At 39.4% G+C, this 18,494-nt stretch overlaps 1 protein-coding gene across 1 annotated transcript in view; it reads left to right on the top strand.

Moving 5' to 3' along the window:
* Positions 1-18,494, top strand: part of ABHD5 (abhydrolase domain containing 5, lysophosphatidic acid acyltransferase) — a 34,585-nt gene that overhangs the window by 7,437 nt on the left and 8,654 nt on the right. Inside the window, exons 2-3 of the mRNA XM_001381247.5 lie at positions 9,423-9,508; positions 13,351-13,723. Of these exons, the coding sequence (XP_001381284.2) occupies positions 9,423-9,508; positions 13,351-13,723 (459 nt within the window). The remainder of the gene's footprint in view (positions 1-9,422; positions 9,509-13,350; positions 13,724-18,494) is intronic.

Genomic DNA, 18,494 nt, shown 5'->3' with positions numbered 1-18,494 from the left:
ACTAGATTGAGGGTGATCAATGGGCCACCAACTCATTGGTGAGTTGGGAGGGGGGTTGTCTATCCAAGCATGTGAAAACTAACCATGGTGGAATTGGGCAGATGAGAACAATTTGTTCCACTAGCCATGAAGGTGGGTGCTTAGAGCTTGGTCAGACATGGAGGGTGCCAAGGTCATCCAGGGCCATCACTAATCCTCCTGACCTTTGTCTTGCCACTGAATGGTCTTAGATGACTTTGGAAGAGAGAATGAGATTGACCACTCTGTGCACCTTTGCCTCACTTCAATCCAATTAATGCAAAAGTCAAGACATCTCTCCTGGATAGCATTGGTTTTCTTAAAAGGAAGGATGAACAACAAAATGGGAATAATAACAGCTCCTACTTTGTAAGGTTGGGAGGACAAATGAGAATCTGAAGTGCCAAGTAGTTTCTGGCACATAGAAGGTACTATATAAATATATATATTATGCCCTTCCTCTTTTCCAGCATTCAAAATTTTCCTTCTGACTCTGTGCCTTTGGACTATGCTTTCCTCCATGTCTTCCCCTCTTGGCTTCCTTCAGAAACTCATTTCAAAGCCCACCTTTTGCTGGAGGGCCTTCCTTTCATTCTCTTATCCCCCTTTCCTCTGAAATCACTTTACATCATCTACTCTATTACCTTATATAATACTCTGTTGTCTAGTTATTTAGGAATTGTCTCTCTCCTTAGACCATGAGCTTCTTGAAGGCAAGGATGTTTTTGCCTTTCTTGTATCTTTAGCACTAAGTACCATACCTGACAGATAGTCAATTATTGTTGATTGATTAACTCCACAACTGTATCTCCTTTAAAATTCCAGTTAGTTGTGAAAGTTTAGAGCAGATTTTATTATATCAGAAAAAGCCCCATGTAAACAAAAAGATTGCCAGTCCTTGGTTAATTGCCATCTTATTTGGAACAATCTTTGATACAACAAAATTTCAGTACCAAATTTCAGTGGATTTTGAATTTATCAAAATGGGATTTATCTGGAATGATTTTTCAAAGACTATGCCTTTATAGAGTTTTGCCAGGACTGTTTTGCTGGCTCCTCAGTGGGAACAAGAATAATTTTTAACATTTACTAAGGCACAGAGAGGGTAAGGAGCTAATTGGTGGGGATTCAGATGGAAAAAAACAACAGTCCTTACTCTCAAGGGGAGATGTAAGCATAAAGGAGAAGAGAGTGGGAGAGAGCTTGTGTTTTGGACTGGGAAGTCAGGGGCATGGTTAGTGGAGTCATAGGGCAAGGCAAAGTACATACCATTTCCAGGAATGGTAGTAGAGATTTGATTTTTCTTTCCAGAACAAGAAATGGAAAACAAGTAGCTAGATATGATGAATAGTCATCAGTCAGGACTAAAATGATTTAAATGTAGACAGTGGAAGCTGCAGCATTACAGAAAAATGATAGGCATTCAAGAGTCTTTGAGGCAAAGAATAAGACTGTTCATTAAACAAAAACAGTTGAGAATCGCTGGTCTTTTTAAAACCTGGAGTTGTTCTATCAAACCATATTTTGATTCAGTCTTATTTTCTAATTCTCCAATTTGGAGAAGTATTTTGATGAACAAGAAACTTCCCTTCAGAATTTTGATGGAATGGTTATTAATAATAGATATTTAATATATGAGACTTGAACTTTTTATCTTTTATGTTTTTATCCTTTACCATTACAATACCAGCTTGATATTGTTATTTCTTTTTTAAACCCTTACCTTCTGTCTTGGAATCAATACTGTGTATTGGTTCCAAGGTAGAAGAGTGGTAAGAGCTGGTCAGTGGGGGTAAAGTGACTTGCCCAGGGCCACACATCTAGGAAGTATCGAAGGCCAGATTTGAACCTGGACTGCCCATGCCTAGGCCTGTCTTTCAGTCCACTGAGCCACCAAACTGCTCCAAAGCTTGATTTTTTCAAAACTGAAATGTCATCAGCTTTTTAAGCAATATAAGAGTAAAAAATACACATTATCTTTTTGGGTGGTTGGATAGTGTTCTGGAATGGTTGGCAGCAGTGTGGGGGAAGCTGGACAGTAAAGGCAGTAACGGAGAAGAAAATAGTTTCAACAGATTTAGTATTCATGCAGTGGCATTCTAGTTTGAGATTTTTTTTTTCCACTTACAACCAATTTTTATGGTGGTTTTATAGACCATACAGTATGAATGTGACTCCAAAGCTATGTAATCCACTAGAGAAGCCATAACATATTAATGTAAATTGATAAGATTTTAGAAAATCAAATCATGTATGTAAAGTCCTTTCCAAACCTCATGGGATTACTTATAGAAAAACCAACTATATTATCTAGGTGACTGTTTTTGGAAGCAGGAAGACCTTGGTACACATCTCTTCTTCACTAAGCTGTGCGATGTTATTTCTCAGTGCCCAAGGCAATTCTGCCTGTAGATAGAATAGACTTAAAACAATAAGAAGAGATTCAAATTCGTTTGACCAACATTGATTAATTAGTTGACACCTTTTATCCTAAGTTCTTGCTTTAACAAAGTTATTTTTTAATGTCACATTTCTTGTCTTTAAGAATCACTTGCACTGAGGTTAGGATATCCCATGTGTACATTTAAATATAATAAAAGGCAGGAAGTGGTAGAGACAAAGGAAGGTTCCAGATAAGGTTCTTTAGGGAACCAGATAACGTTCTTTAGGAGGAAGAGATGATTGTCAACTAGGGAGATACAGAAGAAAAAAGTCAAGGCTGCTCTTTAGCTGAGCCTTGAAAGGAGAAGGATTCTGAAAAGCAGAGACTAGCAGGGAATTCGTTTGGGCACAGGAATTGCTATGTTCATTGAAGCCTTTGCCCCTAAATGAATGTGAGCTCCTCAAGAGCAGGGACCATCAAGCTTTTCTGTTTTCATCCTTTGTGCTTAGCTTAGGACTTCTTCACCTTGTAAGTGTTTAATAAATGTTTCATTCACTCAAGTGTTACTGGTTTTCGAAGAAATCTGTTTTTATGTAGGGAAGAAAGAGCCAATTTTTTTTAATGAAATAAATTGACATCTCCTATTACCTCTGGTACTTTGGGTTACAAAAAGGTATCCTGTTATTTATAGTTTCCTTGGCCCTGTGTAAAGATTAAAATTTAGGAATATGGAGACTGAGGCAGGTAGAAATTAGTTTCTCTCTGCAAGGAGTATTATATTTTTTAGAGGTTTATTAAAGGTTAAAGATTAAAGAAAATACAGAATAAGAAAAAACACGTGCCTAGGCCAGAGGTCTAGGCAAGATAACCTCACATCATGGAAAAGACGCCTCTGCTCCAAAACAGAAGTCCAAAAAAGAAGACCAAAAAGCCTTTGCCATCAGTTTAAATCCTTCCTCAATCTCGGCCCACCTCAGAATTGCATGAGATTACAAAGCATTCTGGGGAAGTGGAGCAAGGGTTTGTGGGGATTGAAGTCCAGAGTTCAGATCTCAATTTTACACCTGTGAGATCTACCTGTTCATCTACAAAAGGGAAAATAAAGTATGGGGGCAGCTGAGTTGTTCAGTGGATTGAGTGCCAGGCCTAGAGATGGGAGGACCTAGGTTCAAATATGGCCTCAGACACGTTTCACCTCCATTGCCTACCCCTTACCATTCTTCTGCCTTGGAACCAATACACAGTACTGATTCTAAGACAGAAAGAAGGGTTTAAAAAAAATAGAAGAACACTGTAGTACCCAGAGAATAACATGGTTAAACTGGCAGCTCATTATATATAGCTTGAACAGTACTCCATATAGACAGTGAGAAATGAATAGCAAGAGAGTAAAATTGGGTCAGATTTGGAGAAAATGAAGTTCTTCCAGCGATATCTCTCTTCTCAGCTAAACTCTTCGAGAAACACATCTACACTGGATAATTCCAGTTTCTCTCATCACATACTTCCAGACCTACTGAATTGTGACTTCTGACCAAATATTCAACTCAAATTGTTTTCTCCAAAGTTACCAGAGATCTTTTAAATTGCTAAATCTAATGCCTCTCTTTCATTCTTCATCCTTCTTGACCTCTCTGCGTCTTTTGACATTGTTGATCACTCTCTTCTCCTGAATCTTCTTTCCAGTCTAGTTTTCATGGAACTGTTCATTGTTGGGTCTTTTCTTACCTGTCTTGACTATTCCTTCTCAGGCTCTTGCTAGAGTCACTTTTGCTCAGTCTCTTTTTCATCCACTTATGTCCACTAATAGTAAGTATTCCCCAAAGCCCTGCTCTAGGCCCATTTCTCTTTTCCCTCTATACTGTCTCACTTGGTTTCATTAAGTCCCCATCTACTTAATCCTTGCAAATGGTGCCCAGATCTATATCCAGTCCTAGTCTTTCATTCCAGTCCTATATAAACATTCTTGAGTTGGATAGCCGCCCGAGCCTCTCAAACTCAGTATGTTCAAAACAGAACTCATTATCTTTCCACCTTAAACTTTTTGAACCTTTCTTTTCTCTTCCCAACTTTCCTGTTACGGTCCTGGGTGTTACCATGTTCAGCCCAGGATTACAACTTTGGTGCCACCTTCAATTCTTTACTCTTAATTCCTATCAATTATTCTTTTGTCATCAGATGACGTTTTTACCTTCACAGCATCTCTCTTATAATATCTGTTTCTCTCCATTTTTACACAGGCATCACTATAGTACAGGCCTTAGAACATGACCTCACTCTGTGACAAGGAAATCACTTTAAAAGACTGATATATATTAATTTAAGGTCGCCAAGGGATTCAGCTATGTAATTCCTAAATGAAAACTCAAGTCAGCCGTCAGCCTTTTATAGAGTTTAATTACAAACAGGAGGAAGAAAGGAATTAGAGATATAGAGAGAGAGGGAGAGAGAAAGGGGAGAGAAGGGAATAGGGCTTAAATACCCCTTCTGTTTAGGCTGGGCCAAAAGGCCCAAGCCCTTAGATAGCTGGGGCAATGAAAGGAGATCAGTCCCTATCACTCACGTGACCAAAATGGAGAAACAGATCTCTTCACTTTAATCCATCCTTTACCCAGCCAGTGGTGGTTTTCCTAAAGGAAAGGCCTGACCATAGTACTGTCCTACTCAGTAAGCTCTATTGGTTCTCTCTTCCAAGCTCAAATATAAAATGCTCTGGTTGGCATTTATAGCCTTTCATGATTTGCTGCCTTCCTACATTCTAGTCTGACAGTATTCCTCTCCACTCACTTTGTGGTCTGGTTTCATTGGTCACCTTGCAGTTCTTGGAATATGACAGTCTCCATCTCCATCCTCTGTGGCGTTTCACCAGCAATCCTCCATGTCAGTCCTCCATGTCAGAAATTGTTCAGCTTCAATCTCACCCTCTGCGGAGGCTCTTCCTGATCCCTTTCCCTCAGAGATCTCTGTATACGTCTCTATACATACCTAGTTATGTGCATGTTTCTCCCCCATTAGATTGCATGCTTCTGGGAGGAGTGGGGACTATTTTTTTTCCTTTTATATATCCCTACCACTTACCACCACAGTGACAGTAAGTGATTAGTAAATGCTGGTCTACGCACGTCTGTCATAGAAAACCCACTGGTAATGTTCCATAGCCTGTCGGTGATGCTGTAGCACTATCTGGAGTCACAACTGCAACTAGAACATGGAAAGCTGTAGAGAGACTCGGTCGGAGTGGGCATAAGCAGCATCAGACCAAATTGTGATCATTTAAAATAAAACTAAAGTACTAGAAAGATATTTCACAAAATAATTACAAATGTGTTCTTTAAGAGTTTTTTTGTGGAAATAAGCCAACCTGCTTCTTTGAAATCTTTGACTTTCATAATATCTATGGATTGTGTAATTCAGATTTAGCAACACTCTCGATTGTCAAATAGCTTGACTGAACAGAATAAAGAAATTACTAGGGAACAGATGTTAGGATATTATAATGTTAAATACCTTTAAAAAGTATGTTTGGTAGCAATCCCTTTTGTAGGGGAATTTTTTTTTCCCTAGGAAAAGTATTTTCAGCACAGTAACTCCTAATTCTTTGAGTGTAAATAATTGCTTGTATATATTTTCTCTTAATCTGTTACTATTATATAAGCACAGATTACTTATGTTATTCTTCTTAATATTGGCTTTCACTGACCACAAAGATAGCTAATTAGTCCTTAAAATCCTTTATTGCTGTGGACTTCTTATTACTAAAAGGACCAGCCTCATTTTCATTTGTTTAGTTTTTTTAGCTAGAATCCATTGCAACCTGGATCCTTTGTGTCACTAACATTCCTCACTGTCGAACCAGTGAGGTGGAACCTCCAGCCAATTAGGGTCCAGCATAAAACTTTATTTTGCTATGAGTATTTGCTTGTAGGAGGTTGTATACTATTGATTAGTGGACTTTTTCTGTTCTTTCTTTTATGTATGGACAGATCTCATGACCAAGCAGAGGATGAAAATGTTTCCAGTATCTCTGCCCAAACACAGCATATTCAGCTTTACTCCCAAATCTCTAATATATAGACCCTACCTCTGTGCCATTTTTGAGTGGTAGGCTTAGAAGAACCTTTTAGTGATCTTTCTCACCATATTCTTGAAGTCATAGCTTCCTATTTATGAGATTTGTTTGTTTTTGTGAATTTTGTGTTCTCAAAAGAATTGCCTTATCAGGCTTCTCTCACACTTATACTTTGAATGCTTTTTTTTTACCCTGTACCTACACTTAGTGAATAAAAGAACATGGAAAATGGAGGGAAGGGAGCTAGGTATTAGTGGTTGGAAGAGATCCAGAAAAACCCAGGGAAAGTGGGCTTTCTGCTCAGAAAAGAGGCCTCAGAGGGATTAGGAAGCAGTAAATTATGAGAACTCCTTGGAGGACAACAGCTGAAAGAAAAAGTTGACCAAATTTTTATTCTGTAGAATCATAGGATAGAACTGAAAGAGCCCAATGAGTCATTTAATCAAGCTTCTTCCTCCTTTTGTAGTGTGACTCAAGTGATAGAGGGGAAGAAGGATCTTAGCACAAGCCAGGCAGTAAAAGGAATTCCAAAAGAGGTTCTTAGATTCAAAAGGTTTATAATCTAGTGATTAAAGTGAAATTGAGGGGGCAGCTACATGGCTCAGTGGATAGAGAGCCAGGCCTAGAGATGGGAGATTCTGGGTTCAGATTTAGCCTCAAACACTTCCTACGAACGATGTGACTTTGATCGATTCACCGAACCCCAATTGCCAACCCTTACCCCTTTTTTGCCTTAGAACAGAAGGTAAGGCTTTTTTTTGTTATTGTTTAAATTAAATTAAGACTTGATGCTAAAAAAAAAAATCTGAAGGATTAGAGAAAGCAGGATTTTGTTTAATTAAAATGGAAAATTCAATTTTTGATTAGCTTTTCTTAACAGATTTGTGTTAAATGCATCTTCTTTGTAAGTGTTATAAATAGCAATATCTAAATTTCCTTTAGTACTTGAAAGGAATGGGTTTTAATAAAGTATTAATCTGGAAAATATAGAAATATTTGTTGGTCATGACACAGCAAAATGATTGGGAGATGATAATGGCTTTGCTCTTCTAAAATATTCATCTTGGTTGTGCCCAGAGTATCCATACAACTAGATAGGAGTAAGTTTTCACAAATTAGAGTAGTGTTGGAAAAAGTTATTTTAATGGTTTTAGACTGGAACAAAGATTGTACTGGTCTTCTCTTTGAAGTAATTTTAATTTCTTGGTTGTAGGTCAGTGGAACAATAATTATATTTAATTCTTTCACTTTTTAAATTTTGATTTGTATTGACCTCTGGTTCTCTCTGGTAGAGAAGTTTGCTATGATTTGAAACTTAGTTACTTAAGTAGGTGGTTGAGATTGGATATAAATGTCCTCCTCTTGGTAGGAGTCCATGTTTATATGATCTAACATGAGAAGTGGTCTCATGTGCATCTGGTCAAGGGCAGAGAGAACATAACTAGAGCATATTCTTTTGAGCAAAAAAAAAAAGCCAGGAAAATTATTGTTTTCAGTATAGTGCTTTTTTCAGCTCAATAGAAATATAGTTTTTAAAAAATTGTTATACCCTGGATAAGTTCTCTCACACACAAATCCTCTCCCTCTAGCCTCTTAGTTAATCTAGCTTTTTGGATTGGTTCAGTGTTCTGGTCCTCCCTAGAAAGCATCAAGGGAGAGATGAAATAGAGCTCAAGGTTCTGACTCCTAGACTTTTCCTCTGGGGTATTACAAGAATGCTTGTCATTACTATTCATAATAGTTCTTTCTTTTCTTTTTTTTTAAACCCTTACCTTCCATCTTACAATCAATACTGGGTATTGGTTCCAAGGCTGAAGAGTGGTAAGGGCTAGGGTAGGCAAGGGGGTATAAGTGACTTGCCCAGGGGACACACAGCTAGGAAGTGTCCAAGACCAGATTTGAACCTAGGACCTCTTGTCTCTAGGCCTGGCTCTCAATCCACTGAGCTACCCAACTGCCCTCCATAATAGTTCTTTCTTTCTTTCTTTCTTTTTTAAACCCTTACTTTCCATCTTGGAGTCAATACTGTGTATTGGCTCCAAGGCAGAAGAGTGATAAGGGCTAGGCAATGGGGGTCAAGTGACTTGCCCAGGGTCACACAGCTGGGAAGTATCTGAGGCTAGATTTGAACCCAGGACCTCCCATCTCTAGGCCTGGTTCTCAGACCACTGAGCCACCCAGCTGCCCCCCATAATAGTTCTTTCTGCAGCAGCCTTTTTCTCTCCTTTCCAAGGCACCTGCTTGACCACCAGACAGCCCCTCTCACCTCTTGGCTCTCTGGCTTGGGTTTTTTTTTCTTTGCTGTTGCTGCTCTAATGAGAGTGATTTTGTAACCTGAAAAAGAGGGCTCTTTTTCATCACTCTTGTTTTGCCTATTCTCAGTAGAGAAGCAGGGTAGACTAGAGAGCATGAGTTTAGGAGTACAAAGTCCTGGTCCACATCCTGACTCACCTGTAACTATAGAACCTGGACTTCTGTAAATGAGGGCTTGGAGTATTCACTTTTGTAAGATGTATTCCTGCTCTTTTTCACTGTTGTGGCATAATGGGATCATCTGTGGAGCATGAGATATGCTGTATGTAGGCTATTGGTTATATGCAGGAATGGGGGTTGACCTTGAATATATGGAATGTTACAAGTCTCATCCCTTCTTGGACTGAATTCCTAAAGGTTTCCAGAACTGTGACTCCATTGGCATATAGGGCCATTTCAGATGAGGAAACCTTCAACAACCCAGGTCTTGTACCTTTTCTGCCTAGAGTGCTGAGGGTTCAGCCAACTGGTCAAATCCAAACATTTGTCATGGAAGCCAGGCCTGCCGGGATCCAAGGCCAGCTCTCTCTGAGACCACACTCCCAGGGAAGAGCAGGATAAAACAGGCTTCACCACACTTATGAAATATTCGTTTCTAACTTGTAACATGTCTACTGTATTCTGTTTTCATTGGTCCAGGTCAGGATGGCTGACAGGATGGCTTCCCACTTGGTGTCCAACATCTTTGTCCCTGCTAAAAGAAGCTGAGGAAAAGATCTTAAAGTGTGAGTCTTTGTCCCTTTCCCCCTCCTCATTGCATCCCACGTCTAAAGGAGATTGAGTGGTGGTGCAGGAGGAAGAGCCTGGTTTGGGATTCTGGAGCCCTGAATTCTAGGGCCACCTTGGCCTTGAGAACGGTAGGCCTTTGGACAAAGTCCCCACTTATCTGAGCTTCAGTTTTCCATTAGTTAAAGGAGGGAGTTAGATTAGATGACTACTTTGTGGAAATAATTGAAGGTTGTGAGAGAGAATAAAGACTGGCCAAAGACAGCTCTTTGGGAAATCCCTATATTAAAGGTCAGGAAGAAGACAAGAAAAAGGAGTGATTAGAGGAGAATCAGGAGAGGGCAGTTTGGGATCACCAGTGTGAAAAGCTGTGGTAATGCTGAAGAGGATGAGGGCTAAAAAAGCACAGTTTGGCATTAGGTGACAGTCTTTGGTAACTTTGTGTGACTATCAGTGTGTCTGGGGCTGAAGCCCATTTGCAAAAGGTTGGAAAGAGTAAATGAGTAGTGAGTGAGAAAGGGACTGCATAGGGTCAAGACAGTTCATCCCAGCTCTTCCACACTAAAGAGGAGAGTGAGACCGGTAGGGCACTGGCTGGACAAGGGAGAAGGATGCTATTTGTAGTATGAATGTTTTGATAGATTAGGGTGACCTGAGGATGGTTTTGAAAAGGAACCAGTGAGAAAGGTTGGAATGCGTAAGAGAGGGAATATCTAATGGAACAGTATCCCTAAGGGGGGAAGGAGGGAGTGGGATGATGGGATTACTGTGATTGGAAGTATTGGGATTCATGTTGGGGAGCTATCTGGGGGATGTTTCTCTTATTACTGGAGAGATGGAAGAGGGGAAAGATAACAATGTTGAGGGGATTTGGGAAGGGGAACCTGAGTGATAAGGTTATCTGCTGGGGACAAGTATGAGATGCAGGGCAAGAAATGGGAAGGTCAGTTGGCCGGACAATACTTTTCTTGTGAGGCTGTAGTAATATAGTCTCACTAATGTGAAAAGGGGAAATTGCATTGAAACACTAAAGTGAGAATTATTCTGTGCTAGAGGATGACAGAATGGGTTCTCCATCCACAGTGAAAGGCCCTGTGCTTTTGGCATCTTTGTTTTAGTATATGTGCAAGGGCCTGTTGTCATCTTTGTGAGAGGGGAGCTCTGTTAACTCCTACACACAGTTGGCTCTTTGATGCTGTTGCTGTACTTCTTGGGAAGAATCTAATGAAGAGAGATAAAACAGGGGCTACTTTGATTCCTGCCACAGTGGGCTGGCACTGGGAAGCCCTTTCTATTTATCTTCCAACTCTTGCTCTGTGTTTCTGATTTGCTTTCAGGGATGGAGCAAGTGTTGAGGCTGACTCCATCTCAGCAAATACTGATGTGTGACTGCCAGATGGATCTTTAGATAAAAGAGCTTGAGTATTTCCAAGATCCTTGATTTCAGCACTATATATGCTTCTCACCTTGAAGACAGGCTTGGTGTTTTGATAAGACTAAAATATTCATTGCTTAATCACCAGCATTCAGGTGATGGAGCTCCAAATATAGCTGGGTTTGTCCCCTGTAGCAGATGTAGTCAGGTGTGCTGGGGCCATCTTTAAGGCTCTAACTTGCTTGGACAAGTGTGAGAGAATCTAGTCTGCTGGCATAGCCTTTGATAATTCAGAGTCCTCCACTATGATAAGGTATAAGAGAAGGATTTTAGTGAAGACTCAAAACAAAAAGTATACAGATAACTTGAGAATGAGGGTCTTTGGAGGCATGGCATTTATGTGGGAATCTCTGTTTTCACATTTGAATAGGGAAAGAATGATTGACATTTAGAAATGAAGCAATCTTCTTTTAAGTGATGACTTGAAAATAGATTGGAAATGGCTTCCTGTACTTAACATGAGATCATAAATTTAGAGCAGGAGGGAACCTTGGAAACTATCAAGTCTACCTCCCCCCCCCCCCCATCATTTTACAGAGAGAAAACTAAAGCCCAGAGATTTAAGTGAATGACTCAGGGTCACATAGCCAGTATATGATATGCTCAGGGAAGATTCAAACTAGGATCATCCTGAACAGAAAATTGCATTTGATGTGCTTTCTTAAAGTAGAGAAAGTTAGGAGTGGGATTGTTACAAGTGCTATTTCTTGGTCTTGAGAACTGGCTTATCTGCCATCTAGCCCTCTGTTCAGAGTGCTTTAGTCCTAGAACTGAAAAAGTGGACTGACATGCTCTTTTCTAATCTGCTTGTTTGAATTTCTGGATAGAAGTTTACTTTGATTTTTGTGAAGAAATGGAATATGGCACCTCATTTCAGAGGAGGAAGAGAGAGATTTCTCTTTCAGTTCCTGAGGCTAATCTTCTTCCCCATTCTCTCGCTTCCCTTACTCCTTTTCTCTGCCTTTCCACACCGATAGTGGTTTACATAGCTTAACTTTTGTCTTGTTGTAGGATGTCATGTTGAGGGAGAGGCAGTAAATGTGCCTGTAGTTTGAAAGTATTAAATAGTCTCATGGGAACACTCATTGTCATTTGTTTTATTCTGTCCTCAGCCTCCCAACAGACTGACAGCTGGAGTTCTGTTCACATTCCTTCTCTCACCCACCTTGAGGCCCAGGTGCTTTCTTTTTTTGGACCTCTTCTCTTCATGTGGTGTCACATAGGCCCTTTTAGATGATAGAACTCCACAATACTGGACTGAGACAGCTCAGAGACCCTCCTATTTTTTTCGGTTTTATTCTAGGCTTCCCACTTGTGAATTTTCTGTGAAGCTTTCCTTCCCTTAGCTTCTTGTCACCAATACTTTTTTTTTTCCTTCTGGTGTGTACCACCCTGAATAGATGATTAATACCTGGAGAGTCTCTTTTCTGCTAGCTAGAATGTTGGCATGTCCCCTTCGAATTTCCCATTCATGAGATATACCTACTGATTCTGAAGCAGAATTTTAGAGCTGAAAGGGAGGGGCCTTTGAGATCTGCTAGCTAGCCCACCCATTCCAGTTATATTATAGATGAGAAAATTTGAGGCCCTGAGGAGCTGTGATTCACCCAAAGACTCTATCAGGACTTAGTAGCCAAGAATCTAGATTTCTTGTCTAGTGCTGCAGCGGATAGATTGCCTAGCCTGGAGCCTAGAAGACTCATCTTCCAGATTTCAAATCTGGCCTCAGACACTTAACAAATATGGACCCTGGGCAAGTCACTTCATCCTGCTTGCCTCAGTTTCCTCATCTATAAAATGAGGTGATGAAGCAAATGGCAAAGCACTCCAATATCTTTGCCAAGAACACTCCAAATGGGTTCAGGAAGAGTCAAACATGCCCGAAAACTTCTGAACGGTAGCAGCTCTTTCTACTCAATCAGAGCTACTTTTAAAATATTTTAACTTCTCAATGAGGTGTTAGTACAGATTCTTCTCATTTCTTTTTCTACCCTTCTCTCATTGTTTTATGGTATCTCTCCTGGTTTTAAAGCAGCCTGGCTTTCCTTAGCAGCACAGTGCCTGGCACATAGTAAGTAGATGTTTAATAAATGTGTGTTGATTTTCTTTGAACCAAAGCATAAAATGAACGTTCTCCAGATCTAGAGACTCAGCCAGCTTTTTGGTCAAAGTCGAGCACTGTAGGGACAAGACTGAGGCCCATATCATATGGGGAGACTTTTTTCAGTTTCATTAATTAGCTCCTGTGCAGGTTTTAGATTTCCTTTTTTAGAATGAGAGTCAAGCAGTGATTTATGAATGGGATAGATATTTTTCAGTGTTAATTAAGAATATATTCTATTTCCCAGAAATAGTATGATCAAATTAAGCAAAATTTTTCTTTTGTTTTCTGTTTTTTTCTTTTAGGTGTGCCCTGTTCATACAAAAAAGAACCTGTTTGTATATCTAATGGAAATAAAATATGGACACTAAAATTCTCTCAGGATATTGTACATAAGACTCCGCTTGTCCTCCTCCATGGCTTTGGAGGTGGTGTCGGACTCTGGGCACTCAACTTTGGAGATCTTTGTGAAAACAGACCCGTCTATGCTTTGGACCTGCTGGGATTTGGGCGGAGTAGTAGACCCCAGTTTGGTAGTGATGCCACAGAAGCCGAGGACCAGTTTGTGGAAACAATTGAAGAATGGAGGTGTGCCCTGGGTTTGGATGCAGTGATCATGCTGGGACACAATCTGGGTGGATTCTTGGCTGCTGCGTATTCACTGAAGTATCCATCAAGGTAAAGTGAGGGCAGCAGGAACGGATGAAACTTTAGTCATAGAATCACAAAGATGGAGGACATCTGACCACATCATTTGTTCTTCAGACTGGATTTAGACCCACAGTGCAGAGCTGCTTTAGTATTGGGGAATCATAAACATAAGAGACCATATTAGTAACAAGAATATTGTCAGGTCTTGGCTTTCTTTTATCAGAGCAATGAAATGTATGAGCCATGGTTGACTGCTTGTCATTAAAAAAAAAAATCCAGAGAGGAAGAGAAACTGCCAATTTCTTGTCAGAGTCTTCCAGAAAATTAAAGACACCTCCATTGGTCAGCCCAAATCCTGCAATATTTGGAGAGAGGAGACTTGAAAAGGGACTGTCTTAATATTCCTGGAACAGGTTAGGAAGTACATGTCTGAGTTTGTGTAAGCTAGAAGCCAGAGGAGTAATCCTGGATGTAGTTACTACCCAGCACAGCGTTTTTATTGACTGTGTGTGTATTCACTTTAGGTCTGGGCATTTGCATTTCTAGTACTCTGTAATCAATTGGACAAAATGTAACATCTACTAAATGGTCCTTCCCTTCTTCAAAGCACTATATCCATACTGTAGGACTTAGGAAAGGGCTTGCCCATTGTGAAAAGTTTTGCTTGTACATACTATGAAATCCCTGACTGAACATTTTTGGGTAGAAAAACATTTATTCATTGTGTAAATTGCCTTGTTCCTCCTCTATCTTATTTAACTAGTCGATGAGTCAGTACTTTATTGAGGAAACAAGGAGTGGCAAAGAAGAGGAAAAACGTATTCATTAATTCTAGGTACAGGTGCTTGTTAACAATTGTGTAGTCACAGAATTTGGGCTGGTTGCAACCTTAGAGATGATTTGTACCCTAAGTGACTTGGTAAGACATCTTTCTGAATTTCTTCATAAATGATGAAAATCACTTCATTGACAAGTTATATTAATTCTGAATGGGAATTTTAGTATTTATTTTGTATATATTAATTATATAAAATGCTTTCCAATAGGATGGCCATGGTTATAGAAAATTCATTTTGGCTTTGGAAAGAAAACAGGTGAATCTTGAAGTTCTGGTAAGAGGGATATTTCTGGGATTAACTGTCAGGATCAAGAGGTCTTTTCTAGAAAAGATTAGTACAACCCAAAGGATTGGAGTATAACTATAAAAAGTATTAAAATGGTGTTTTTCTTATAGTTAACTTTTTTTTTGGAAATCCTTACCTTCTGTCTTGGAATCAGTACTGTGTATTGGTTCCAAGGCAGAAGAGTGTGGTAAGGGCTAAGTAATGGGAGTTGTGACTTGCCCAGGGTCACACAGCTAGGAAGTGTCTGAGGCCAAATTTGAACCTAGAACCTCCCATCTATAGGCCTGGCTTTCAATCCACTGAGCCACCCAGCTGTCCCCTATAGTTTACTTTTAAAAACTGTACAAACTCATCTTCTCTGGGTGGCATAGATATTAGGACACTAGACTGGGAATTAGGAAAATTTTAGTTGTGCTTCTGCCAACTCCACATCCTTAGCTCTTTTCCCCTGGCCAAGTCTTTGAACCTCCTCTTTAGCCTCAGTTTTTTCATCTGTAAAAATGAGAATAAATACACTAAAGTCTTCACAGTGTTGTGGGGAAGATCAGATGAAATAATGTATAGAATCCTGGGCAAAGCTTAAAGAGCTATATAAATGCTAACTCCTGTTATCATCATCATTGTCATCTTCATCCTTAAGCCAGCCCCCCTAATCCCCCACCCCCATTATGCTATCCTCTCCAGCAAATGTAGCTTTAAGATCCAGGAATGAATTACTGGCCACTTAATACAAACTTGGATGTTGGGGAGTATAATCCAAAGAATGAGAAAAAAAGTCTCCCTCTTAGCTTTTAGGAAAGATTATTTAAAATTGTTTTCCCAACAAAGAAAAGGAGCTTCTGATTTGAGTCTGTCTGGGCAATTTTCATTTATAATTTCTTGATCGAGATGTCTTTTGCTTGTGGTCTTCTCAGGTGTCCATATGGTTCTTAAAATGTCTCTTTCTTTTCTCTTTTCTATTTCTAGGCCATTTGTTTTTGATAGGAGATACCTTACATTTTCTTCAGTCTTTTAAATTTTGTTCTTATATTTCTAGTGTCTCATTGAGTCTTTGATTCTATTTGTTTTACTTAAATTTTTAGGGAGTTGATTTCTTGGGCAAGATCTTGCTTATTCTTCTGGAACTTTTCCCTAGTGCCTATTTAATTTTTTATTTCATCTTTTCCAAGAATTTTAGTAGATCTTATGACCAAGCCACACCTTTGGTCTATGAACTGCCCATAGTTTCTATAGAGTTACTCTTTTCCTCTAGCTTTGTGTTTTGGACATTCCTAGGTCCATAAAATTTATTTATCAGCAACATCTTCTATTTGCCCATTTTCCAGCTTGATTTACTGAATTGGAATTTTTGTCAGGGTGAGGCTCTGACTCTTCCTGCACTCTTAGGTGGGATGGAGGGCCCAACTTTGGTCCCATTTGATGTTATTTGGTGTCCTGCCACTGGTGTCTGCTCTTAACAGAAGCTCCTGAAGTGCTGATGTCTTTGAGACTGTTAGCCCAAAAGTACCTTAGGTAGGGTAGGGCTCGGGTTATTATATGTACATCCAATCAGAGTTCTCCAAGTACAACTATGGCTTTGGTGGCATTTGGGCCTTGTTTCTCAAGCTCCTCATCTACTTTCTATCCAAGTAATCTGTAGCATGCCTTAGTGATAGTCCTACCTGCATTGATCTTCCTCAGACTTTGTGGATTTCCTCACTTGAGTATCTTTTTAGTATATAACACACATAGCCCCTCTTTCTGTTCATTTTGTCCCTCACCCAAGTTTGACTTCTCTTTCTCCTTTGGAGTAAGATGTACTCATATTCCCATCTGGGTACTCCTACCAAGACTCAATGACACTAAAGAGAGAACTCACCCTTCCTTCAGTGCCGTGGAGGCCACTGCCTCCTGAGGCAGTCTGTTCTCCTTTTGGATTGTTCTCATTGGAAAAATTGAGTTTCTCTGTATTTGCCCTGGGATATCTATAATCCCACTTTGCATGAAACAGTTTCTTTGCCATCTTCTGGGAGGGGGACGATAAGTACTTTGAAAGTCAGTCACTTGGTTACTGTAGAAATACAAACATTGTACAATACAAATTGCCCATAATATTGCTCTTGCTTATTGAGCTGTTGGAAGTAAGATTTTTTTAGTCCTTTTTATATTCTCTCTTCAGTACCCAGGAAAACCATTGTCTTACATTGCATGTGGGACCCTTCAGCCCTGAATCCTTTTCATACTCTTAGCTTTGAGAGCAATCCTTTCTCTCTGACCTCATGTTAACTTACCTAACTACTGACCTCTTCTTACTAACTTAGTCTCTTATCTGGCTTAATAACTTGCCTTATCTTTTCTCTGCTAGCTTCCTTTAGCTCAAAACCTTCATCTCCCTTCTTGGTCCCTTTTCTTCACCTCTAGCACTTCCATTTTTCAGCTTCTTTAAAGTTCTCCCAGATTTTACTTCCAAACACAACCTTGGCCTTCTTCATGAACCTTCCAGATCCTTTGTATTAATTCCCCTTCTTGCTTCTCCTCCAACCTCAGCTGGGAAATTAAAGAATTACAGACAAAGTCCATTCTCTCCAGATCAGTTCTTTTTAAGTGGTAATAGATTAATAGCCATGTTTTAACTCACCTTCTTAGATGACTTTAGGTTGTTTCTCACCTTCTGTAGAATGAGAAACACCTTTATGTTAAGGTTGTTTTTTTATGTTATGTTGAGGTATTGAGGAGTAGCATCTTCTATTTGTATTTATTCTTTTTCCTTTCCCCAAGAATATTTTCTTTTAGGTAAAAACACATTTTAGTAATGCATGTTATACCTATATATACCTTCTCTAATGCTAATGGTCCCTAGCTGACCATGGAACATCCTTTTAGACAAGCAAAAGCTAGGAAAGTAGTTTGTTCTTGCTTTCTCTCATTTGACAGATATTGACTAAAATAAACTAGTTAGAAAGTTGCAGAACTTTAAATTTGTTCCACTTTTAAGTCAGGATCATAGGATCCTGAAAAAGATCCTAAATTAACTTTTTGATAATACTTGATAAAAGAAGACTTATTAGATTCTTGGAATATTTAGCCAATTTTTAATTTAATTATTTCAATCTCATAGTACATTATTTCTATATTATGAAGTTTTCATTATTCCTTCTTGAACTCAGTATTTTAATAGTAGTAGTAGTAGTTAGGGAAGCAAAAAGCTGACTGAGTTCTCAATACTTTGTTCTCCAAAACTACTCTGTCCATTTGACTTCCTAATTCTTTGCCTGGAAAACCATGTCCCTTCAAAGCATGAAAGAGTGGAAGTCTTTTTATTTATATATATGTATGATGTACTGCTTAGTCTCTTCCTTTAGGTAAGTCCAGATAATCAATACTTGAATCTGTCAGCTCATCCATCCAAGGGATAATCCTTTGGACACTGAAGATCTCCTCCCAGCTCAGCAATCTCATCTTGTCTGATTCTCATCCATGTTTTCCCATGAATCCTTCAAAGAGAATCTACTGAAAAATGCTGTGTTTCTTCTAGATCATTGAACTTTGTTGGTAGCATAGCAGCACTCAAGCTTACCATCTCTTACTACTTGCTGAGAGGGATCTCTGATACCACTACTTGTGAGCAAGTCATTGTTGATCCATAGGCTTTGGCCTCCTTGCTTCTACCAGACCACTTTCCATTGCTTTCTTGA

This window comes from Monodelphis domestica, chromosome 5, assembly GCF_027887165.1.
Source record: "Monodelphis domestica isolate mMonDom1 chromosome 5, mMonDom1.pri, whole genome shotgun sequence".
Lineage (NCBI taxonomy): Eukaryota > Metazoa > Chordata > Mammalia > Didelphimorphia > Didelphidae > Monodelphis > Monodelphis domestica.
Note: the sequence above shows the minus strand (reverse complement) of the source record. Positions and strands in the feature narration are given on the sequence as shown.